Source organism: Ailuropoda melanoleuca, chromosome 11 (genome assembly GCF_002007445.2).
Source record: "Ailuropoda melanoleuca isolate Jingjing chromosome 11, ASM200744v2, whole genome shotgun sequence".
In the NCBI taxonomy this organism is placed as follows: Eukaryota; Metazoa; Chordata; class Mammalia; order Carnivora; family Ursidae; genus Ailuropoda; species Ailuropoda melanoleuca.
In genome coordinates, this window is record NC_048228.1 from 49,890,995 (window position 1) to 49,917,675 (window position 26,681).

The following is a 26,681-nucleotide window of genomic DNA, read 5'->3' on the forward strand; positions in this document are numbered from 1 at the left end:
TTGTTTGTTTTGGCAGGTAGGCATAAATATATTTAATAAAAATACAATTTAATTACTTTTGGCCAAGGAAGGCTAGTTCAGAATGTCATTTCTCATTATGAAGTTATTTAAATGTCACTCTACAACCAGATTACCTAGGTTCAAAAATCCTGGCTTTAGAGATGCCTGGGTGCCTCAGCCGGTTAAGCGGCTGCCTTCACCTCAGGTCATGATCCCGGGGTCCTGAGATTGAGCCCCCACATTGGGCTCCTTGCTCAGCAGGGAGCCTGCTTCTCCCTCCCCCTGCTGTGCTCTCTCTCTCTCTCTGTCAAATACATAAAATCTTTAAAAAAAAAAAAAAAAATCTTGGCTTTACCATTTCATAACTGCGACCTTGGGCAAACTCCCTAACCTTTCAGCACTTTAATTTTACCATCTTAAAATCTGTTTAATAATAGTTCCTCCCTAATAGAGTTAGTAAGGGATTACATTACCTTTTTAGATTACCTCTGTGCCCAGTGCTGTGGTAGAAACTAAAAATTTTTAAATGCAGGTGCCTCTCTGCTTCTTAAGCAGTGTGCACAGTCTGCTGAGAGACAGATATTTAAACAACTCTGATAGAGAAGACAAATCATAGAAAAGATATATGAATTATGGGATTTTAAAATATAGTAAAGGGACCTATTCACTATGCCTGTCAGCAGAACAGGAAAGGCTTCACCAAGGAGGTAGAACAGGAGAGCAAGCAAGGAAGACCTTGTGCTTCGTTTCTTTAGCCCTGGGAAGAGTAATGGCTTCTTAATGTTACTGGTTTTGGGGTGCCTTTCCATCTCTTATTTGTCCCTCTTACTTTCCCTTCTTCAGTGCTTCTCAAATTTTAGTACCTATGAATCACTTAGGGATCCTGTGTAAATGCAGATTCTAATTCACTAGGTCAGGTGGGGCCTGAGAGTGTCCAGTTCCATCTGGCTCCCAAGTGATGCTGATGTTGCTGGTCTGCTAATCATACTAGTCTCGCAAGGGTTTACAGTTGTGAAGCAGTACCTTTGTTTAATTTTTTTTCATTTGAAAAATCTTCATTAAATCCTTTTTTCCACTAAGAACTTGACAGATATATATGGAAACACAAAAAAATTGAAATTGTCATTCATGAGCTCAGTCTCTTTCCCTATTAAAACATTTGTTTAAAAATTCATTTGAGGGGGGCGCCTGGGTGGTGCAGACGTTGAGCCTCAGACTCTTTTTTTTTTTTAAAGATTTTATTTATTTATTTGACAGAGAGAGACAGCCAGCGAGAGGGAACACAAGCAAGGGGAGTGGGAGAAGAAGAAGCAGGCTCCCAGTGGAGGAGCCTGATGTGGGGCTCGATTCCAGAATGCCGGGATCACGCCCTGAGCCGAAGGCAGAGGCTTAAGGACTGAGCCACCCAAGCGCCCCAGAGCCTCAGACTCTTGATCTCAGGGCTGTAAGTTCAAGCCCCACAATGGATATAGAGATAACTTAAAAAAAAAAAAAAAAGTCATTCTAGACATTGTAAATTTACCAGTAATCCTCAAAACTCTCTCTTGCTTTTTACACTCTTTGAAAATTTGCCCCTCTTCAATCTTTCAGCATTTTTTATTTTTCTCTGGCTTCCCAAAGCCGACTAATATTGATTCTATAATCATTTATTTGAATCTTTCATGGATAATTCATTTAGGCCTGGAAAGTTTAACTCACTTAAAACAATTGCTTGTTCATTTGCCACATTTGATTTCAGTAGCTTTTTAATCATTAAAATAAATTATTTTTATGAAAAATTTTTCGAGAGAGGAGACAAAATTAGAGGGGTCTTGCTACCCCCCCCTTTTTTGTCATTTGATAGCACTATATCATCAGCACCTAAGAAGTGGCTTTCATCCTTTCTTGTTTACTCTCTTGTGGCAAACATTACTTGGAAAACAAGAAAAAAAAATTCTAAAAATTCCCCAGTATTTTTAAAGCAAAAATTATCTAAGCCTACAAGAAAGTATCAGTCCTTGTAGGCTTCTGCTATTCTTTAATACATGCTCTTTTAAAATCTGATCTTGTTAAGAAACACCCTGTGAAATGACATGCTCCCTGGAATATGAGGACTTGGACTCTGGCCTCTCCCTTTGGCAGCCAGCCCTGGAGTGGGGTCAGTCCCCTGGTTCTGGCACCTCTAATGATCAGATAATCCCTCTCTCCCTGTGGCCAGTCATTGTGATGCCAGTTATTATTTCTCTTTGTGAGCCTAAAAAAATTATGTAGTTGAAGTCCTTCTGACTACTAGATATTGATTGCCACTGGGAAGAGAATCATACATACACACTTGCATGTTCTGACAGCAATATCACTTCTATATTATCATCTCGTCTCAACCTATTCACTAGCTACCATGCTACTGTATCAGTTTCCACCAGCTGAATAATTCTAGAGCATGGGGTTACTCTGCACCTGCATTTCTCATCTTGTAGACTTGTTCCTTGAGGTAATACTTCCTTTACTTATTTCAGTCATAAGTTCCTTGCAACTTCATCTACCAATATCTATTGGTTTGTGTTCATTTCCTTCTGTTATTTTTTTCTAAGTTCAATTTGCTTTGCCATTCTCTCTTTCCGACCTGACCTCAGAAGTCACGGGCACTGTATTTCAGTTTTCTTCTGTTTCATTCGGTCCACCTGGATCAACAGAAGTGGATGTTGGTTGGTTGGTATGATAAATTTTAGCAGATTATGCTTCCTGCCTCATTATTATACTCTTTACGGAGGGTAATAGAATCATCCACCGCAAGACTGCCTCCTTATTTACCCAAAGTGAAAAACCACGGGCGTGGGAATCAGAACAATTGGGTTCATGTTCCTACATTGCCAAATATCATAAGCCATGCAGTTTTAAAAATTGATATATTGGTTTGGGGATAGGCCATTTCTATGATAGACATACCCCAAAACTCAGCAACTGAAAAAGATAGATGTTTATTTCTCATGAAAAGTCCAGGAGGTGGCAAGCAGTCCAGAGGCCTGGCAGCTACCCTTCTTGAGGTCATCCAGGAGTTCACATTCCTTGTTGCTATCTTGTTGCCTCATCAAGTTCTGATTATTACATCTACCCTGATCAAAGCTGGTTTACCGACAATGTATCCATAGTCTAGCCCATGGGAAAGATGAAGACAAAATGGAAGGGAAGCAATTTCCTTTCAAGGAAAGGACATAGCACACATCACCTCTGCTCACAATCAGCTGCAAAAACTCAGTCACATAAAAGTACTCAGCTGTAGGGGAGACTAGGATATGTAATCCCTCTTTTTTTTTTTTTTTTGTAATCTCTTCTATGCCATCAAATGCCATACTAAAACTTGGGTAGATGACCCTATTTATAAAAGGAAGAAATGAAAAATGGATACTGGGAGGAAATCACTCTCAGAAGTAATACATTTATGTGGTTAAAAAAATAGTATAAAACTGTATAAAATGAAGTCTCCCACTCCATTTACTATCTGTCCAGTCCCCATCCCCATCCCTTTCCCTGAAAGATAAATAATTTACTAGTGTCTGGTGTATCTTTCCAGAGTTTTCTTAAAGCAACTTCAAGCAAATGTAAATATATATTCTTATTTCCTACCCTATCCTATGGTTTACATAAAAGAAAAACCATGTGTATCATCCTGCACCTTGTTTTGTTTATTTAACACTGTATTTTGCACATCCTTTTCTATGAGTGACTAGTTATCATCCTCATTCTTTTAAACTGTTGCCTAGTACTTTTAAGAATGTATCATCATCTATTTAACAGTCCCAATGATAAATTCAGGGTTGTTTCTAATCTTTTGTCATTACAAACAATGCTGAAATAATAACCTTATGCTTGTCATTTTGAACATGAGAAAGCCTATCTGTAAGATACATTTCCAGAAGTAAGATTAGCCAATCATACGACATTGAGTCAGTCTTTTGATCTCATTGAGTCCCATTTTCTTATAAAATGAAGCTCATATTTACCTCAAAGATAGGGTCATTATGATAATGAAATAAATATAAAGTTATTGTAAAAGAGGATCAAAATCATAAAATAGGGATACATTTATCAAAACATGCACAAGGTTTGTATTCTAAAAACTATATAACACTGCTGAGAGAAATTAAAGGAAACCTGAATTGAGATATATACCATGTTCATGGATTAGATGACTCAATGTTTTTAAGATGTAATTCTCCCCAAATCAATCTGTAGGTTCAGTGTAATCCCAGTTGAAATCCCAGGGAGCTTTTGTAATAGAAATCAACAATCTGATTCTAAAATTTAATGCAGAAACACAAAAGACCCACAAAAGCTAAAATAATTTTGAAAAAGAACAAAGTTGGAGAACGTAAACTACTTGATTTCAAGGCTAACTAAAAAGCTACAGTTATCAAGACATTGTTGAATTGGCCAAGGTATAGTCATGTAGTCCTTTGAAAGAGCACAGAGAATCCAAATATGGATCCACATATGTATGGTCAATTGATTTTTGATGAAGATGCCAAGGTAATTCCATGGAAAGGATAGTCTTTTCAAGAAATCATACCGGAACCATGAGATGTCCATATAGATAAAAAGAACCTCAACCCTTATTCTACTTAAACACAAAGCCTGAATCCAAATGGATCATAAACCTAAATGTAAACACTAAAACTAACACTTTGAGGTGCCTGGCAGGCTCAGTCAGTGGAGCATGAAACTCTTAATCTCAGGGTCGTGAGTTTGAGCCCTATGTTGGACATAGAGATTACTTAAGGGGAAAAACAAGAACAACAGCAGTAACACTTCTAGAAGAAATCATAAGAAAAACTTAATGACTTTGGATTAGGCAATGATTTCTCAGGACACAGAAAGCACTAACCAACTGGACATCATCAAAATTCAAACTTTTGCTCCTCCAGAGACACCATTAAGAAAATGCAAGCCACAGACTAGAAAAAAATGTCTGCAATTCTTGCAAAGAAGTTTTCTTAATGGGCAAAATTTGTGAATACACACATCATAAAAGAAGATATATGTTTGGCCAAATGTGAATGAAATGACACTCAACATCATTGTCTTTAGGGAAATGCAAATTAGACCACAATTATATAGCACCTACTAGAATGCCGAAAATCAGAAAAACTGATAAGACTAATTGTTAGGGAGGATGTGTAGTACCTGCAATTCCAATGCAGTGTTACAATGTAAAATACACAACCACTCTGGAAAACAGTTTGGCACCTTCTTACAAAGTTAAATATCTAACTACCATATAACTCAACAGTTCCAATCAGAGGTATTTACACAAGAGAAATGGCAACATGTATCCACAGAAAGAATGTTTATAGCAGCTTTATTTATAATAGCCAAAAAATGGAAATAGTCCAAGAGTCTCAACTAGTTAGTTGATAAATTGTGAAATTCCTATATACTTGGACACTACTCAACAGTAAAATATACTACAGATACATGCAAAATATGGATAAACCTAAAAAATATGCTGAGTGAAAGAAGCCAGACAGAAAAAGTATATACAATATGATTCCATTTATATGAAATTCTAAAAACATAACTATAGTTATAGAAAACAAAATAGTGGTGACCTGGGGTCTCAGGTAGGGAGGATTTACTTGAAAAGGGCACAGAAGGAATTTCTGGAGCAATGAAAATGTTCTCTGATTGTGATAGTGATTATATGGGTGAATTAATTTGTCAAAGCTCATTGATCTGTATCCTTAAAATGTGTGTGTATTATTGTATATCAATTATATATCAATAAAATTTATTTTTAAAATTACTGTACCAATTTAGTTGCTTTTATATCAAAATCTCTAAGAGCAGGTCTCTTTCTCTAGAAGTCATCACATACCATCAAACTTCTGTTTAGACTTACTGAACGCTTACTCTGTCAGGCACCATGCAAGGTATTTTGCATGCACATCTCATTTAATCATCACAACAGCTCTCTGATATCTCCCTATTTTACAGATGAGGATAGTGAAGCACAGAGACCTTAAGAAAATAGTCCAGTGTCCAATCACCATTGTGACACTAGTAAGAAGCAGAGCGAGAACTCAAATTCAGGTTTGTTAGACTTCGTCATCCACATCCTTCATCATCATGCTGCGTCTCTCCTTAGCACTTGCGTCATTCTTAATGCAGTTCTTTGGAGTTTAACTTAGCAAGAACAACCTCCATTATTAAAATACCAACACAAGCTTTATCATCTGAAGGTGAATCTTTAGATGTGAAGAGACAGCTGATCAAGCAGACCTAATCTGATTCTTATTGAGTGTAGGTTCAGCACAACGTGGAACACAGGAGGCACTCAACATACATGTGCTATTAGTGTTGTTGTTCTGGTTTATTACTGACCCCTGGGATTCTCTTCCTTCCTGCCGCCACTATCATACTGACACCCAGGGTCCACTGATCCCATTTAACGCTCTGGCCTCCGACTAGCCAAAAACTCCCCCGTTTACCCCTTAGCCCAATAGAAATTGGCTGGAACTTAAAAAAAAAGACTTTAATACTAGTGAAGTACAAAAGGCAAATAAGCAAAGTGAATAATTAGGATAAAAACCATCTGGCTTACAAAATATATGTTCTTACCATTTATCATTTACCAATAATGTACTACACAAAAAAGCAAAATGTAAGACAGTGTGTGTAGTATGCTACTATTTCTCTAAAAAGAGACTAGAAAGAGAAGAAAGAAAAATGAACATGTACAGAATATATTTAGAAGGGTGCACAGGAAACTGGCGGTAGTGTTTGCCTCTGTGAACGGGCATGCGGGGCAGATGTGGCCAAGGCAATAAATACCGGGAGATCCAACCATGTTCATTGTATTCAAATGCATTTGGAAAACTGACTTTTTCTCCAGGGAGGAGATTGGTATAAATATGGTTCCATTGTCTTGACAGTGACCTGTTATGGGTGACCCAATTCTGTCTAATGAAATGAAAGGAGAGGTTTGCTGGAAGCTGCTCGGATTTATGCTTTCTCACTCATGAGAAATTCACAGCAGGTCAGCTTTTCTCTCTCCTGTTGGATGCAAACAAGGAAACACGAGGCCCAAGTGTTTTCATTTCACAACTATGAAAGAAATTCAGCCTTAGGCTAAAGCCCATGGACTAGAGAGCAGAGTAGAAAGACAGACAAAATCTGGGTCCTTAATAATACTGTTAAGCTGCTAAATCAACTTACTCTGAACCCTATCTCCCATCTCTTTGATAACTGAACTCATGTATTTCCCTATCCTCTAAGCCAGTTTTAGTCAGGTGTCAAGTTTCTGTTACTTGCAGCTGAAAACAATTAAAGCAGATAGAGACATTTTTCCTTTTATATACTTGCTGTATTTTGCTTTTTTAATCATGTGCGTGTACATCTGTTTTAAAGGATTTTAAGAGTTCCTTGTGTTCCAGGCATTAGAAAATAAGAGAACAGTCAAGAAAAATTCCCTTTAATGTTAAGGATTTTTTTTCTCGAGATGTAATTTCTTTTTTTTTTTTCAAGATTTTATTTTTAAGTAATCTCTACACCCAACGTGGGGCTCAAACCTACAACCCTGAGATCAAGAGTTGCATGCTCCACCGACAGAGCCAGGCAGCCAGGCACCCCTCAAGATGTAATTTCTTAAGTGACTTGCTTCTTTCCTCTAACGAGCTCAACTATCTCACCTCCTTTACAAGGAACCTGTGGATTTACCCTTTATAGTGTTAATATAGTTTGAAGTATATGAAATTGACATATTTATATGTCAAAATAGGCAAATATTGGCAATTTCACAGTATAAATTACTAGAGGTTCACAGAGAAGAAATTATACGCATATTAGTACCAAGAGCATCAATGACCCCCTGCCAATGCCCCCAATATTCTGGCCATCGATAACTTTTCCCTCAGGTTTTCCCTAGTTGCTGGCAATTTGCATCATTCCTACTCCTACACCACGGAGTTGAAGAGAAAGGTAAAAGCCCTGCAGATCGATCACTATATATTTGTGTCATCTACACCTGTTTTTTGTTTTTTCTATTGCCTGACATTTCCTCTAGCAGCTATTCCATGCTTCTAACTTACAGAGAAAATGAGATATTCCCAGCAGAAGTGCCTTTATCCCTCTCACGCACAACTGGTCACATGTATCCGTGGCCCTCAGCATCTCTCCTCTTTTTCAAAGATGCTCCCCTCAAACCCTGTCCTCTCAATGGTCCGGTGTTGGAGCAGAAGACAAAAGAAAAAGACGCTAATTTATTATGATATCAATTGGTTAGCTATTACTGTATAACAAATTACCCCAAAATGTAGTGACTTAATAAACAGAGATTATCTCACAGTTTCCATGGATCAGGAAATCAGAAGCATCATATCTGGGTGATTCTGGGCTCAGAGTCTCTTGATGACATTGCAGTCACAATGTTGCGGCTGCAGTCATCTGAAGGTCTGGGGGAGTAAAGGATCTGCTTCCACGGCGAATTGGCACCGGTTGTGGGTAAGACGATTAAGTTCTTCACAGTGTATACTTCACCATAGGGCTGATTGAGTGTCCTTATGACATACAGAGCAGCTGACCTTCCCAAAACGAAGTGATCCAAAATAAGGTAAAGGGCAAGGTGGAAGTCATGAGATCTTTTACGATGTAGCTTTCAAAAATCACACTGGATCATTTCTGCAAGATCCTATTGATTATCAGATTATCTCTATTCCGTGTCAGAGGTGACTACGCAGGGGTGTGAATAGCAAGAGGCAAGACTCACTAGAGACCATCTTAAAAAACGACTACCATGCATAGCTATTATTTTCTCCCTTTTACAGATGAAAAAAAACTGGTGCTTGCAGAGTATATCTATGTGATATGTCACATCTATGGGATATCCCATATCTATGGGATATATCAAAGGAAGTGGCAAAAACTGATGGGAAGCCAGTGGATTAATTCATGTACTTTCTACCGTTATCCTGCCTCTAACATGGTGGCATACTATCCTGGAATGACTTTGAATTGTTACGTCAGTGTTAAATAATTTTTAATTTTTCTGGAATAACCATATTTTGTAATTTTTCATTTTTCTTATAAGGCTGTGCATATGGTAGACATTCAGTAGTTATTTATTCATTCATCCAATAAATTAACTTTTAAAAATGGAAGAGCTAACACCCTTATAAAGGTTTGATGTGGCTACGTTGCATTCCTGATTGATATTCTAGTTTCAGTGGGAGCAAATTAAATTAATAATCATAATCATAATCTTAAAGGGAGCTAGAAGAGTGGTCAGGTATACATCAAATTGGCCCTAACAGAAGTGACTGGGCAGAAAACAAGAGGCCAAGTCCATTTATTCTTTTTAGGGTTAATCCCAAAACGGATCTGATCACCTCTCTCTCTCTGATCCTTCTTATCAACATCCTCCCAGTCAGATGAAACCAGCTAATCAGAAAGGGATTGAATTTAAATGCGTAACAAACTCTTTCTCTGGTCTTCTGCAATAACAGGGTTTATATTTGTAACTGGATTAAAAACTTTTTTTAACTTTTATTTTGTTTAGATAAATTATATACATATGCATGTTTGGGTGTTTATATATAAGAATATTAGAATCTTTTTTTAGATTTTATTTGAGAGAGAGAGAGTTCATGAGAGAGAGAGAGCATGAGTGGGGGGAAGGGCAGAGGGAGAGGGAGAAGCAGGCTCCCTGCTGAGCAGGGACCCTGACCTGGGGCTCAATCCCAGGACCCTGGGATCATGACCTGAGCCGAAGGCAGATGCTTAACCAACGGAGCCACCCAGGTGCCCGTATATTTCATTTTTACAAGTAAATCTGGGGTCAACAGCCTAACACGTACACCTTTCACTGCTTATTTAAATATTTTCTTAGCATAAATTCCTGGAAGTGGGATTGGTAGATATTGTAGGGATTTGAGAAAAATCCTCATCTTTGGCTACCTCTCTCTAACTGCCCTCAGTACTTTGTAATAACTCCCTCCACATTTCAGGAGTGTTGTACAAATAGCCTTTTTGGGGGCACCTGGTTGGCACAGCGGTTAAGCGTCTGCCTTTGGCTCAGGGCGTGAGCCCGGCATTCTGGGATAGAGCCCCACATCAGGCTCTTCTGCTATGAGCCTGCTTCTTCCTCTCCCACTCCCCCTGCTCGTATTCCCTCTCTCACTGGCTGTCTCTCTCTGTCAAATAAATAAATAAAATCTTTAAAAAAAAACAAATAGCCTTTTTTTAATTTTTATTTTTTGTGTTTCCCTCTCTCACTGGCTGTCTCTCTCTCTGTCAAATAAATGAATAAAATCTTAAAAAAAAAAAAAGAAAGAAAAGAAAACGGAGGCTCAGAAAAATCAAATCACTTGTCCAAGTTCACAAAGAGTGCACACAGAAGACACCGTCTCCAGAGTCATGTCTGGAGCTATCCAGCTGAGACACCAACAAACGAATGAACCAACAACAAATTGATAATGATGAAACTGATGGCAATATCCGATTAATAAGCAAGAAGAACTAGGCTCAGAACCTCAGCTACCTCAATATACTCGTGATGATGCATAAGAAATTGGCCTTCTGAAATCTGAGGGGAATCCCGCTATCTGCATGTGTGCATTTGCCAAGCATTTCTGTGGCTGCCAGGCTTTTTAGAAGAGAGCTGAAGTAGAAACTGTAGCACTCTTTAGACATGTGTCAGTTGTCGTTGATAAACATCACATTTTAATAACTCATTTAGTAGATTACTAAGTAGCCCTTAGCTGCCAGCAAAAATAAAAATCTGTGGAATTACACATCTCTCACATGTAATGACTGAAGATAAATGTTTATTAAAGTCACGGTCTGTCAGAAGGATCCACAGACCATACCTTGAGAATCATCCCTATAAAATGCTGGTTGGGAAATTAAGTCTCTTGCTTTAAATCTGTAGCCCTCTGTTTCTTGTTTCTTTGTATCTTGTACATTTCTCTATATCTCATATCGGTTTGAGATTTAAGATAATGAGTGTTTTGAGATGATTAAATTCAATTAACACTTGCAGCACCCACTTATAGCAGCCGTATGACATTAGGGACGAATGATGACTAAAAATGATTACTTCCTTTCTGGAGACTCATAATCCACTAGGAAGTGCTAACAAGATAAGTATAACCCAAGGTGAAATGTACATAATAGAGGTAAGTTCTAAAGGAACAGAAAGGAAAGGGATTATTTGTGCCTCTGGATGCTGGAGAAGTCTTGAACAATCATGAGGACCTGCCAAATGGAGAAGAGAGAAGCCAGACTATGAAAAAGAGTAACAAAAGCACAAAGCTGTAAGAAAAATGGAACAGGCTTAAGGAGCAACAAGTAGTCCAGGGCAATTTATTTATTTAAAACTACATACATTTTTCCATAATGAACAAATATTATCTTCATAATAAGAATAAAGTAAAATTAGTTTAAAAAATAAAACTTTATGCAGTGCTACTGTACTGATGTACATTATAAAAACAAACATAAATATAAATTATAAGGAAAAAATGAGCAATTGTAAAGATATTGCTAATCATGACCATGGTGAGCCCTACGTAGTTAGAAACAGAGAGAACTGAAAGCCCGTGAATTTGTTTTCTAATTTTGGAATATCTAACAATATGAAACTGAGAAATTTATTTTTGCTTGGCTGGGGCTTTACTTTCTCCAGGACAGAGGTATTAGGAAATGTTGTGAAAGCTAATAAAAGCATGATACTCTACTTCGGAATGTTTGTGAACCATCCTTCTATAAACCCAAAAATTACAGTCACATCAGGCTCTGTATGTATGTTGCCAAAAGAGAAAAACAAAAGATATTACAAATCATGATGGCTTTTAACACTATTATCAACTAACATTGCAAACCCCGATTCACACTTAAGGAGCAGCTCATCGTTTAAAATGGAGAGTATAAATCTGTTTCAAATGTTCTTTATGATCATCTAAATTTGGAGGCCAATTCTTGTCAGATGTGGCTAGATGGCTACTATTTTTTTTTTAAAGATTTTATTTATTTGACAGAGAGAGGGACAGCCAGTGAGAGAGAGAACACAAGCAGGGGGAGTGGGAGAGGAAGAAGCAGGCTCCTACCAGAGGAGCCCGATGTGGGACTCGATCCCAGAGCACCGGGGTCAGGCCCTGAGCCGAAGGCAGACGCTTAACGACTGAGCCACCCAGGTGCCCCAAGATGACTACTATTCTAATTCTAAGGCTACTTAAGGCTCATACTAGGTCTAATCCCAGTCCCTTAGGCTTAAAATTTAGTATTATCTTTAATTTGTAGTTTCTTTTGAGCATTCCTTTAAATCATTTGCCCTCTTGGTGAAGATTAATTTAAAACTAGATAATATAATCTGTAAATCCACTCAAAAAGCAAACAAATACCAATAAAGTTATCATATATACTGAAAGCAAACAGGCGAGGAGCCACCATCGACCCCTTCCAGTTGTAGCATCTTCCCTTAGGTTACTGCCCTTACTGCCTACAACCAGAGATACTCCAGGTAAGAACACCCATGCCCATCTATACATGTGTGGGGCATCTCCCTCACTGGTGTATAAATGCAGTGAGCACTGTACCAGATACACGGTAGGCATTCAATACACATGTGTTGAGTGAATGAATGTGGAAGAAAGGTAGATCTTTACAGGTAGATCGTAAAGACCTGGATCTTATGAGCAATGAAGAACCACTGCAGAGCTGTTTTGGAGCTTTTTTGTTATTGTTTTAACAAGAGAATGGCATGATCAGATCTAGTTTTTAGGCTTATGAGATAAACAGCAGGGTGGAGAATGGACTGGAGTTGAAGAGGGAAGACTAGGGATTTGAGATAAATTTCAGGAGATGGAGTTGATAGGACTTACTGACTAATTGGCAGTGGGGGTGAGGGAAGCATTTGGGATTAATTCCAGTTGTCTAGTTTGGATGCCTGTGAACTTGATAATACAGGAAGTGTGACTTCGGGGGAAAGAAAAGATAATGAGGGTTAGTCTGGACTTGCTGAATTTGGGCCTGGAGAGACACAGCAAAAAGCTGGCAGTGTGAGACCAGAGCTCAGTAGGAAGGCTCAGAAGGAATGACCTATTTCAAGGTGATAATTAATACAATATTTGATGATGAGATTTCTCCCAAAGAGAGGATATATTTGAAAGACAACTTCATCCTATCGCTTCTCAGCTTCAAAACTATTGGACATCCGTGATCTAAAAGATAAAATCCAAATGTCTTAAATTGGTACTCAAAACCCTCCTTGGTCTTTTGCCAACCTATCTCTTGTTCAATCTTTTATTCAACCCATCAGCCTTTACAAAGAGCCTGAATGTGCAAAGGTGTTTGCTGGGGACAGACAGATGACTGAATCTTGGTCAATGGCCTGGGGGAGGTATACTGGGGGAGGACAATAAAACAGAATATTAGGATTCAGTAAAATATGGATAGTAATAGGGACTATCTCATAGGGTTGTAGCAAAAATTAGGTGAGTTCTACACATAAAACCCTTAAAACAGAGCTGAATATGTAATAACTATTATTATAGGAGGGGCATGTACTGGGCCTAAGAGTGTGGTTCCCTTGGTTGGGCAACAACTGAGCTGAACCTTGAAGGAAATTTAAGTTAGCTAAAATAAAGGGAGAAAGGGTGGATCTGGAGAATGACATTCCAGAACTTCTTCCTTTTCTCTTGTGTAGTGGGTTGAATGATGGGCCTCAAAAAGGTATGTCCAAATCCCTGCAACCTGAGGATGTGACCTTATTTGTAAAAAGGTGAAGGTTTGCAGATGTAATTAAATTAAGGCTGTCATAACCAGATCATTCTGGATTATCTGAGCAGACCCCAAATCCAGTGACAAATACCCTTGTAAAAGATAGAAGGAGAGAAGGCTCTGTGAAGACAGAGGCCGAGATTGGAGTGATGTGGCCACAAGCCTCAGAAGCCAAGGCATGTGGATCGTAACCAGCAGCTGGACGAGGAGGAGAAGGATTCTCTCCTAGAGACTCCAGAAGGAGTGCTGCTCTGCCATCACCTTGATTTCCAATGTCTAGCCTCCAGAACTGTGAGAGAATCAGTTTCTGCTGTTTTAAGCCACCCAGGTTGTGATAATGCATCACAGCAGCCCAGGAAACTAACACTCTGTTATTTTGAGTCCTCTGCACAACTAACTCTTCGCTAATGGTGAGCAAGATGCAGTCGCAGTCCTCATGGAGCCTATGTGCTGGTGGAGAGGGCCACACAAAAATGAATAAATATGTAAGTTACTTCTAATCGTGAGTGGTAGGTGCTCTGAAAGTTAAGCTCTGAATTCTATATTCAGTTGCCCACTTGCCATCTCTACTTCAGTGTCTGATGGGCATCTCAAACTTAATTTTCCCCAAATACAGATGCCTGGAGATGCCTGGAGGGCGGGACACCGATCTATCCCAGATGGTCAGGAAAGGCTCCGGGGGAGGTGACCTATGCAGGAAGACGAGGATGAGCTAAAGCAGTGACCTAAGGATGGGCAGTTCTGAGCAAGGCGCTCAGTTTTAGTTTTGTGTTTGTTTTGCTTTAGGAAGGAAAACTGCCAGTGGAGGTAAAGAGAGGAAGAGGATGCAGGTTCAGGGCAGAGGGGCTCAGAAGGAATCATGTTTCAGAGGAGGCAGAAGTGGTAGGAGGCCGCAGTGGGAGCGCAGCGCAGGAAGCAGGGTCTCCGAAGGGAAACGGTGAAGTCCACCGTAGAGGCTAAATGATGTCGGCTGCAGATTACAATTGTCTGGGCTTGAATCCTGGCTCTGCTACTTACTGGTTGCAAACTTGTAGGAAATTACATTTTCTGGATCTTCCTTTCCTCAACTATAAAATCAGCATAAAAATAGCTCCTACCTCATAGGAATTTGTTAGGAGAATTAAATGTATTAATGTGTTGTTAAGTACTTGGCTCAGTGTCTGGCAAAGAATAGGCAATAAATGTCATTATTAAGATCATTAAAAGTAGCATCACGTTTAGAATCCGAATGTGAGCACTGGGAGGAACTTCAGAATCATCTAGTCGATTTCTTCACTGTACAAATAGAGAAACTCAGGCCCAAGGTGTTTGTAAATTGGCCAAGTTTAAAGAAATAGTTGGAGGCAGAGCCAAAACTTGACTAATCAATTGAAAGTCTGTGCTTTCTCCAAGCGGGCTTCACATATAGATTTGGAAATCGTAAGAATAGAAGTGGTAAGTGAATCTGGGAACACAGTCAAAGTAACTCAAGTAGGGACACAGTGAATGAGCAGAGAATGCGAAAAGAAAAAACCATGGGAAGAAGAGCTGGCAAAGTCGGGTCAGGGAGGTAAGAGAAGAACCAGAGAAGAGTAATGAAGCCAAGACAGAGACTTCAAAGGGCAAAAATGGTCAATTGAGTCAAATACTCCACAGAGCTGAGGAAAGATTATGACTCTAGTATAAACTGTTACACTTGAAATCAACTTGATTTGAGCATCAGTTCCACAAACCAAACTCTGAGAGTTGGTTTTCCCACATGTAAAATCACGATGTACTTGGAAAATCTGCTGACTCCGTTAACAAATTCAAATCCATACCTTCTAAAGTTGGCATTAGGAGGAGATGTTCCGCTTGGGGAGGGGTAGCTGGACCTGAGTCCAGACCCTGAAATTAACCTTACTCATATGTCTGTCACACTCATGTCTGCTGCAGCCACAACCAGCAGACAGGCCGGGGGCGGGAGGGGGACAAAACATGGATTTTACAGTTTCTCTCTTTGCCATAGTATGGCTGAGACAGGTTCTAATATTAAGTAAGATACTATTTAAGACTGGACCCCTAATGTTGAGGCTGGTTGTGGAACTCTTTGTTTCTCTTTCTAGATCCCCTCTATAGATAAATTCATCACATCCATCAGCTCTAAAATACCATCTCAATGCCCAAGAATTCCAAATTTCTACCTCCAGTTCTGAATTCACCCCTGAGCTCCATACTTACATACCCAATTATCTAAACTAGATCATTACTTAGGTTCTAAAGGTCATCTCAAACTTAACCTTTCCAAAAGGGAACACTTGACTTCCTGCCCCCAAACCTTGTCTTGCCTCAGTAGTCACAATCTTGGTACATTTTAGTCAACTCACTAGCACATTCTCTAGTTTCTACCTGCAGAACATTTTCCAAATTTCAATCCTTCTCTACCCCTGATACTTGCAGGGGTAGATTGCAAGCTACCACTGTCTCCTACCTGGCCCACTACAGTGGTCTCCCAAGTGGGTTTTCTGCTTCTGCTTTAGCATCCCCTTTAGTCCGTTCTCCACACAGTAGCCAGATGAGCTGTTTAATACAGAAATCACCTGTTACCCTCTTGATTATAAACCTCCAATGGCTTCCCATTACAGTTAGATTAAAACCCAAACCCCACTAAGCCTTATAAGATCCCTGCTCACTGGACTTCTTCTCACTTCACACTTCTCTCTCTCTCTCTCTCTATCTGCTCCAGCTTAGCCCCTAGTTTGCTTTCTGCTCCTGAAACACAACATGCTCATTTCTGATGTGACATTAGCTATTCCCTCTATCTGGCATGCCTTCCCCGTCCTGCTCCCCTATTCCCCATCTTCACATGCTTGTCTCCTCCTCATCACTGAGGTCTCTGCTTATTGTCGTCTTCTGAGAGAGGCCTTCTCTGTCCATCCTTGTTGGAGTGGCTCTCTGATCAGTCTCCGTCATATGCGTAGGCTTTTGTATCTGATCACTTGTCACTAGTGATATTTTCTTGTTCACTTTTATGTTTATTGTCTGTCTCTTCCCTCCTGGAATGTAAGCATCCTGAAAGCAGAGATTTTGTCTGTTTGGTTTACTCCTGTGTTCCCAGCCTCAGAAAAATGCATGCACATGGTAGGTCCTCAGTACCGATAAACGAACAAATAAATAAAGGCATGCTCAGGACAGGAGAAGGGAAATAAATGCAGAGAGCCCTCTATCATTAGATCATCTGACTTGTAGGTTAGAGCCCTCAACTTTAACATGAAAATGCCTTCCCCTTGTTACTTCAGAGTGACCTGGGGAGTACACAGATTTGTGGTGAGAGAGAGAGAGAATGACAGAAAAGTGGAGGAGGAAGAGCTAGAAAGACAGGGAGAGAAAGAGAGGGTGGCGGGACACCCTGGTTTACTCTCATGCCTTTGGAAGGTTCACTTTAGCTCTGGTTTCACCTGGGGATCTCCCTACCCACCTGGATAATTGACACTGGGCAGCTCCACCTTCTTGGATGAAGATGGCCATTCTACAGCCCCAGTAGAGGTTTGGGCTGAAGGCAAAGAATAAGCACATCAGAATCCATCCTACAAGAAATACAATCGTATGAATAGCAAGGAGAGCTACTTTCTGCAAGGTGATGGTCTCTATCCTACACACTCCCCACACTTGTTCTGAGGGTCAGATAAAGGAGGGTGATCTGGAATGGGGCACACATATTTAAGTCACTATACCACACTGCTGAGTATCTGCTGATTAGGGGCAGAGCGAGTACTCCTGGCAAAATGCCATCTGTGTTACACCACAATACTGGGCACTTACAAAGATGATCTTGGTGTCCTCTTTATCCTAGATGACTTTGGTATCTCACTCGGCACCCCCTCACGGTTCCCTGGTGTTACAATGCTCTCACTTCCACTTTTCTTCATCCATGTGGTCACACTCTGAATCTTATCCTCAACATGACTCCACTTTGGAAACCTTCAGCCCCAAGACTTCAGACAATTTGATGTTCTGCTCACACTATCCCATCCTTCTAGCTCTCATATTCACTTACGCCCATTGTACCTGCTTTTCAACCCCAACAAGACTTCCTCAAGCTTCTCCTCCCCGTCTCTTAGCACTCTCGGTTTTTTGTTTTTTGTTTTCCCTTTCTATTCTCAATAGGAAAAGTGGCTCTCCCCTGTCCTGTTCCAGGGAATCTCTCTACCTGAACTCTGGACTCTAGCCCCATCCCCAACTCCTAATTTATCAATTATTTACTCTCTCCTCTAGGTCTTCAACTTATCTTTTCCTGGCGGTTTTCCCTCAGCACACAGACGTGATCATATCTCTTCAAACAACTACCAAAAAACAAACAAACAACCTTAGATTACATGATCTGATGTTCTCCTTATCTAGATTCTTCTCCTGCCTTTCATGGCCAAGTCTCTCACCCCCCTGTCACCCCACACACTCTTCACCCTTCTGAAACCTGACTTCTGTCCCCACCACACTTCTGAAACTCCTCCAGACCAGACTCCAGTGACCTAACAGGCCCCGGTCCAATTTCACTTCTTATCAAACTTGGTGTCATCTCTAGAAAGCTTTTTCTTTCTTCTGCTTCTGTGACACCCACTCAGTGGTGTTCCATCTTTCCCCACCAGCAGCTCCTTCGAAGTCTCCCTAACACATTTACTTTCCTCTTTCTCTTTGGTAAATGAGGATTCACCCTCCACCTCCTTCCCCTCCCACTGCCTGTCCATCTCTAAGCAATTTTGCCATTGCCTAGGGCTTCAACAGTCATTTACATATGCTAATCTCATACATTCTTGGAGCCTCAAACCTTATCTTGCTTTCTGGATATTCCAGTTTTTATGCCCCACAGGCACCTCAACCTTAATTTATCGTCTTTCCCATTTCCAAAACAGACCCTTCTGTATTTTATATCCAGGTAGATGATAGCAAACATCCATCCAGTGACTCAGGACAAATGCATGAGAGAAGCCAAGCTTTTTGCTCTCCCTCTTCGCCCCCCTCGGCTCCTCTGGCTCCAAATCCTGTTGAGTTTACCTACTAGCTATCTCCTCAGTCCATCTGTTCATCTCCCTTTCTTTGACACTGCTGAACTCAGACCTTTTGCAACCTTTTTTCTGGATCATCTCAATGACTTCTGGGCTGTTCTCCTTGCTGAGAGCTTCGTCTCTCTCCTCCAGCGTAAAGACTTGATATCGTTTTTTCTTTGTCATTGTTATTCATTTATGTCTTTTTTTTCTTTAGTGTCTTTCTTTTTTTTTTTTAAGATATTTTATTTATTTATTTATTTGAGAGAGAGAGCACAAGCAGGGGGAGTGGCAGAAGAAGAGGGAGAAGCAGGTCCCCCACTGAGCAAGGAGCCCGACACACAGGCTCGACGACACAAGGACCCTGGGATCGTGACCTGAGTCAAAGGTAGATGCTTAACCGACTGAACCACCCAGGTGCCCCTTTATTGTCCTTTTCAAACTAAAAAGTAATATACTTTCATTGTAAAATAGCTAAAATTTTATAAGGTTATAAGGAAAAAGTTAGTCACCCCAATCCAGTCCTCAAATCTTACTCCCAAATAAGCCTTTTTTCCCTAAAAATATGATACTAAATGTGCTGTATTTCTTCTACTTTATTTTTTTAAAAAGATCCTATTTATTTATTTATTTATTTAGAGAGAACATACCCATGTGAGCAGGGGGAGGGGCACACAGAGAGGGAGAGAGAGAATCTCCAGCAGACTCTGCGCTGATCTCGAGTCAATATGGGGCTCAATCCCACCACCCTGAGATCATGACCTGAGCCAAAATCAAGAGCGGGAGGCTCAACCAACCGAGCAACTCAGGCGCCCCTGTATTTCTTGTACTTTAAGAGGCACTTCCCCCACCCCTAATATTTAACATCTCTGAAACCAAAATGTATTCTACAACCCATGGCATCTTAAATTTGGTTAAATACGCTTCTGTTCTGCAATGAGCTATTTTTACTTGTTAATATGGGTCATGATTCCAAACCAGCACTGCCTCTGGAATGATCTTTCTAAAGTATGAATAGGGTCAGGTCACTACCTTCCCCAAAATTCTTCAAAGCCCTGCCCCCCACTCCAGGCCCTCATTTTCTGACTCTGTCCTACTTTGCCAGTCTCCTTTCCAGCACATCCACACACATTGTCTTCTTTAAAGCCAAGTAGTTCTATTTGCAGTTAGTTCCCCAAATATGCCGTGCTGAGCCAGATCTTCGTGCTTTTGCACAATGTTTCCTCTGCCTCTCCCTCATCTCTCCTACTCAAAGTTGCCTTTTACTGGAAAATTGCCCTGACCGCCCAGGCTAAGCCTGGGTTCTTCCTTTATGCACCACCCCTCAACTTCTCCAGTGTCTGGTGCACATCTCTGTTAAGTCCCTTCACACAGGTTCATGCCATTTCTCTTGTTTGTTGCTCCCAACAAATAGAGAGTTCTCGAGCATGGCTTCTTCTTTATACCCATATCCAGTAATGCCAGAACAGCATGGCTGCTCCATAAATATTTTTGGAAATAATGTACTGTACATGAGAGAGGCATACAAATGCTCCCGGAGGTAAGGTGAAGAACATTCTAATTAACCATCCTGCAACCCGGGACAAAAGAGAGAAAAAGGAGGAGAGAGGGTCTGGATGCGAAAGCCCTGTGCACCCAGAAATCTAAGGCAATTGGATTTTTTTTTCTTCTCTTTGCCTGCTTCTGCTCCTCAGACCTTCTAATTCCACCCTTAACTAAAGATAATCTGATTCCAACAACCATGCCTTGATGCGCCTTTTCTTTCTCCCTAGTCAAATGCTTCAAGTCCACATCATCACTCCTCCTTGCCCCCAAACCCCTTTTTGTAACCAGAAGTTTTGAAAAATACCAAAGGGGGCAGGGAGGTTCTTTCCACCTGCCGCTCTAAAATACCCGCCTGAATTTACCATTTGGACTCCCTCCTGCCCTAGGTGTGGACACGCCTCTCAGTCCTATCAAGACTCCACCCCAGGAAATAAACACAAAAGGAAGCTAAAATTTAAAACAAAATTTTGATTTTAATAACCATCCTAAAAGCCTGAGGTTAATGTTCCTCCTCAGCGAAAACCACTATCCCTCCTCTCAACCCAGTATTGGGTTTGAATTACAGAAAATGCCAAAAATAGACAAAAATTTTTCCCAGTTCTTCTTTCTGACCTAGATAACTTAAAGCCAAGGATTCCAATTCATTCATGGAAAACTACCAGGGTACTACTGGGGACTTACAATGAAGCTCAGCTAACGTGGCCTATGTGGCAGTCTCTAAGATTGGTCTATGTTGACAATTGCAGGGCCAATGTACTTTCAATACCGTCCCTTAGCAAATAGGACAGGGACTCATGAAACAACCAAAAATAGGGCAGAAGGAAAAGTGGAAAGATAACGGGGAGTATAGGGGAGAAAAGGAGTATGACATGGCAGGAGAAAATAGAGACTTTATGATAGGAAACGTTGCTTAGAGGAAGGCATGGAACCATAAAGGTAAATAGATAAAATGATGACAGTATCTTGGGCATGGAAACAGGACTGTCAAACAGGATTGCATCTCAAAGATCTCAATTAAAGAAAGGGCCAGACCAAGAAGTGGACAGATCAAATGAAAGGGGAAAGCAGCTGTTAGGAAAAGCGCTGTGTCTTGAGGCCAGTGAAAAAGACAGCTCTGTTACACAAATGGACTTGGAATCAGAAAGTCTGCAACCTCTCAATGGAGAATGAGAGTCAAGCGGTCATTCTAAGGTTTGGAGCAGTGAGGTCAAATCAGGCAAGCGTACAATATGCTTACCACTTCCAACGTGCCAGGTGGGGGTGGGAGTGGGGGAACCTTACATTCGGAGAGAAATGACATCACTCAAGCCAACACAGAAGGGACTGTACAAAAATCTTTTCTGTTCACAAACTTTGAAGTGAATAAAAACAAAGTAACACTAAACAACAAATACCTTCACTGCATGATTCCTGTCCCTTTAGAGTTGCTGGGGCAATCGACTAGCAAACTGATTTTTCCTTAACGCGAGACAATTACTAGGAAAAAGAAAGGCCGAAACCAACCAGTAACGTGAAGCGTGATTTCTCTTTCCAGTACGGACTTAGGTGTATTTGGATCTCTTGCAGCGGGTGCTTGAGAAGCAGCCCCAGCAGTCTGTCTAGATGAAGAAAGGCTTGGTTGGGATGCAAACTGAGTTCCCCGGACCTCGATACTGCCTTAGGGAATCTGCAATTACTACCCCAGAGCGTTAATAAAGGCACCTTTTTTGGAGACCGCAGAATGCCAGTAAATTTACACCTTCTTCCCCAGGCAACGCTTTCGCCAGAACTTAGAGAGGGCAGGAACAAATTCTCCATGTTTTCGTTTCCTACGTGGCCGAGACCCAAAGGAGCGGCCGGTCGCTTACCTGCCTTCCCTTTCCTCGCCCGGGAGGGGCTGTGCGTTCTGCAGAGCGGTTCGCTGTCGGCTCGCGCCTGCTGGCGACTCACCTACCGCGCTCTCTGGCTCGGCCAGCCTGACTCATCTGGGATAGGTGGCCGGGCTCGGGAGACCTCAGAGGGCGGAAGGACAGGAGGAGGCGGGCCGGGCCCTTCCCCCAGAGCCGGGGAGGCGTCGCAAGGACGCAGGTGAAACCGACTCCGACCTATCCCGGGAAGTTTAGCTGCGGGGACTCGCTGCGAGAGGCCAGCGTCGCGCAGGGGCGGCGGGGGAGCCGCCCTCTCCTACCCCGGCTGGGTGCGGGGACTCAACCCGGGGCCTCTTCCCGGGGAACCCGCGCTGCTCCTGGCTCGCTCGGGGGCTGCAAGCAGCGCCGCCCTCCACGGCCGATGGAGGCGGGTGGCGCCGCCCCGGGCGCAGGTGACACAGGACAGTCCCGGGTTTCGGCTGGCAGGGGGGAGCTCAGGGAGAGCGAAAAGCTGACACTCGGGGCCAGGAGACGACAAGGCAGCGATGGCCCGAGAGTTAAGCCAGGAGGCACTACTGGATTTTCTGTGCCAGGCCGGGGGAAGAGTGACCAACGCCGCCTTGCTGAGCCACTTCAAGAGCTTTCTCCGAGACCCGGACGCGCCCCCCAGCCAGCACCAGCGCCGCCGCGAGCTCTTTAAGGGCTTCGTCAACTCGGTCGCCGCAGTGCGCCAGGACCCCGACGGCACCAAGTATGTGGTGCTCAAGAGGAGGTACAGGGACCTTCTGGGGGAGGAGGGGCTGCAGCGACCCCGAGACCCGCCCGCGGCCGCCGCCCCTGCAGGGGGAGCTGCGTCCTGCGCCCCGCAGGGCGCGCGCGGGGCAGAGCAGGCGCCGCAGCCGCCTAGGCGGCGGCGGCGAGAGAAGGAGCCAGAGGAGGAGCCTGCAGGTGTCGCAGCCCCGGCCGCGCACTCAGGTTGCAATAGACTCGCAGCCAGCCGCACCCGGGAGGCAGCCCGGGGAGGCGGCGGCCGCAGGGGCGGCTCTGGCCACAGGGCGGGAGCGAGGTGCGCCGCGGCGGAGACACAGGGCCGCTGCTGCTGGGAGTGTCTCCAAAACAGCCTGGAGGGACTGCCGGGGGAGCAGGTGCTCGGTGCAGTCCCGGACCCCGCCACCGCCGGGGAGAAGCCGGCGCGTGACCCGCCGACCCAGGATGACCGCGGGGCTCCCAGGCAGCCGCCGGAAGGCGCGCCCGCTGAGCGTGTACCGGTGCCTGCAGCGCCCTGCTCGCCTCCTGCAGCTGTCGAGGCTGCTGGGAGCCCGGCTTCCCCGCCTGCTCTCCTGTCCTGCCCTATCTCGCCCGGAGACCGGCCAGAGCTGATGACCCCGGACTCCCTGCAATATTCCACCCTGCAACAGCAGCAACAGCGCACTTGGGAATGGGTGGCTAGACATCCCCAGATACCCAAGGCCCGGGACCAAGGCCCCGTCCGAGCCTGGTCAGTGGTGCCAGACCACTTCCTCCAGCTACCCTCGGAGCTGAGCTTCTGGGTCCGGGAACCTAACTCAGAGCCTCCAGACCCCACTCTTTCCTCTCATTCTGTCCTTCCTGTTGTTCCGGAATCCTGCCCCGAGAACCCTCCATTGACAGTCTTTCGTAGCATTCGTTGTCAGCTGTCCCTCCAAGATCTGGATGACTTTGTGGACCAAGAGAGCCACGGCAGTGAGGAGAGCAGCAGTGGGCCCAAAGAGTCTCCTGGGGGTTCTGAAGAGGGGCTGCAGGTTGCTCTGGGAACCCCAGATCAGAGAAAGCTCAGGAATCCAGCTGGAGGCCTTTCTCCAAAGGAGGGCAGCCCCAGCAAGAGCCTTCAGGGCCTCAGGAACAGAGGGGATGGTCACACCTCTCAGCAGGTCTCAACAGAGGCTAATGGCCTTGCAGGCCACCCGCAGGAGTCTTTGCCCTGTGCAGCTCCCAAGTTAAGGAGATCCCTGAGGAGGAGCTCTCAGGCAGGGAGAGTCAAATTGTCTTCTTCTGATGAGGAGTATCTTGAGCAGGACCTGCTGAAAAGGACTCGTCGCCCACCACGGTCCAGGAAACCCTCCAAGGCAGGAGCAGCCTCCAGCCCAAGAGTGGATGCTGCTTTGATACCGAGACCTACAGACATTAAGGCTTCTGTTGCTGAGCGGGGTCAGCCACACACCTCCTGGGCCCGGGCTGGGGAGGAGTCTGCAGCCTTGGTCCCACACAGACCTTCTGAGCACAAGTCATCTGCGGTCCCCCTGGATGCTAGGGAGCATGAATGGATTGTGAAGCTTGCCAGTGGCTCTTGGATGCAGGTGTTGACTTTGTTTTGGGAGGACCCCCAGCTGGCTCTGCACAAGGACTTCCTGACTGGGTATACTGCCTTGCACTGGATAGCCAAACATGGTGACCTCAGGGCCCTTCAGGACTTTGTCTCCAGCACACAGAAAGCAGGGATTGCTCTTGATGTAAATGTGAAGTCCAGTTGTGGATATACCCCTCTGCACCTTGCAGCCATTCATGGCCACCAGGGAGTCATCAAACTGCTAGTGCAAAGGTTGGCTTCTCGAGTGAATGTCCGGGACAGCAGTGGGAAGAAGCCATGGCAGTATCTGACCAGTAATACCTCTGGGGAGATATGGCAGCTACTGGAAGCCCCTCGGGGCAGGCCCATTTTTCCCGTGTACCCTTTAGTCCGAAGCTCTTCCCCCACCAGGAAAGCCAAGAGCCGGGAATTATCTAGAAATATCACCCGGAAGACTTCCTTTGCCGCACTTCTCAAAAATCAGCACAGCAAATGGAAATTGGCCAACCAGTATGAGAAATTCCCTAATCCAAGGGAAAGAGAAGAGTACAGTGACTGAGGTGATCCCTTCTTTCGAACATGCAGCCACCACACCCTGATCCTTGAGTTGTTCAGTGAGAAAATTCAGGGGCAGTAGAAAAATTGCTGAGGAGTTGGTAAGAAAGAGATCGTGTGAGATGGCCCACCTAGTGTTTACCTGCCTGGATTTTATGTCATCACATCCCAGACCGCAGGGGTCATCCAAGCTTTCTGACAGCTCAAGTCTTGGGCCAGCGAAACCTAGGCACAGGACAGAGGCAGGTGCTTAAAACCCAGGAGGGATTCTTCCTCTTCCCTCGCCAGCACAGATCTGGGCACAGTGAGCCATGCTGTTTTCCGAAGCAGCTACCCCCAGGCCTTGGCTACAGAGGGAACATATGTCTAAGAAAAAGGGAGGCAATTCAAGGGTTTGATGAACCTCAAACAAAATCTCTGGCTAGTAGCTCTCTGGCTTCTATTCGTTTGGAGAATAAATCTTGGCTGAGAGTGGAGAGCACCAGGTTCGAAATCAGATAGTTCCTGCTTTCTCCTTTTTCTTTCTTCCCTTCTTCCCTCCCTCCTTCTTCCTTCCCTCTTTCTTCCTTCCTTCCCTCCTTCTTCCTCCATTCCTCCCCTCTCTCCCTTCTTCCCTTCCTTCCTCCCTCCCTTCCTTCTTTCCATCTTCCCTTCCTTCCTTCCTTCCTTCCTTCCTTCCTTCCTTCCTTCCTTCCTTCCTTCTTTCCTTCCTTCCTGAATCACTGAAAATAAAATTATTACTGGAGGGTAGAACTTGATCTAAGAGATTCCTTAGGCCTGTCTTAGGGTCTTCCTTTGAATGCAACCTAAGGTGGCTACTGTGTGAGATGATTGGTGCCTTGTTTGGGTCTCCTCTTCATGATCAAAGAAGCAGTTAGGTAAGATCCAGTTATGACTGACATTCAGGCCCTGCTTAAAAAAAAATCAACCTAAGGGAAACTTTCCAAATGTAAAAGCTGTTGGCTCATTTGCATAGTTGCTGAAACCATCTTTCATGGAAATGTCTTGTGTAACAAATGGCAAAATCAGCATTAGTAGTTCTCAATAGGATTGAATGGCCAACATTCATATTCTGGGGAAGCAATAAGGGTTAAGAGGTGAATGCTCCCCCGCCAGGAATTTTCTAAGCTGCTAAAAATATAATTTTATTTGCACTAAACTTGATGCCAATTAAGATTAAATATTAGCCTTGAAGTGTTGTGTCTGTAACAGGAAGTATTCCTTTTAATTGCTTGTGATGGGTCCGTGGAATGAGAGAATGATTACTCTGTACATTGCTATAATATCAAGATTTCAGAATATAAATTTAGAGGGCTGAAAAGTTAAATGTCCATATGGAAATCGTTCATTTTTTATGGAATGTTTTCATGTGCTGTGGCAATGATATTGTATTTTCACAGTATTTGTGTGTTTCTTCTGGGTATTTTCCCCCATTAAAATATCAAGGTATCTTTATACGTTATTGTACTTAAGCCGATTACTGTTTTTTTTTTTAATTTTTATTACGTTATGTTAGTCACCATACAGTACATCATTAGTTTTTGATGTAATGTTCCATGGTTCATTATTTGCATATAACACCCAGTGTTCCATGCAATACATGCCCTCCTTAATACCCATCACCGGCCTATCCCATTCCCCCACCCCCCTCCCCACTGA

The 26,681-nt window shown here is 43.1% G+C and overlaps 1 protein-coding gene across 1 annotated transcript; it reads left to right on the forward strand.

Annotated features, from left to right (window-relative positions):
- Positions 1 to 22,146: 22,146 nt before the first annotated feature.
- On the forward strand, positions 22,147 to 25,632 carry SOWAHB (sosondowah ankyrin repeat domain family member B). Its single transcript, XM_002930148.3, has one exon. It carries the CDS (start codon positions 22,687 to 22,689, stop codon positions 25,024 to 25,026), a length of 2,340 nt encoding a protein of 779 aa, XP_002930194.2. The 5' UTR covers positions 22,147 to 22,686; the 3' UTR covers positions 25,027 to 25,632.
- The last annotated feature ends 1,049 nt before the right edge of the window (positions 25,633 to 26,681 follow it).

What these genes read in the sequence shown, in the direction of transcription:
- SOWAHB (XM_002930148.3), top strand. Translation starts at nt 22,687, where the DNA reads ATGGCCCGAGAGTTAAGCCAGGAGGCACTACTGGATTTTCTGTGCCAG.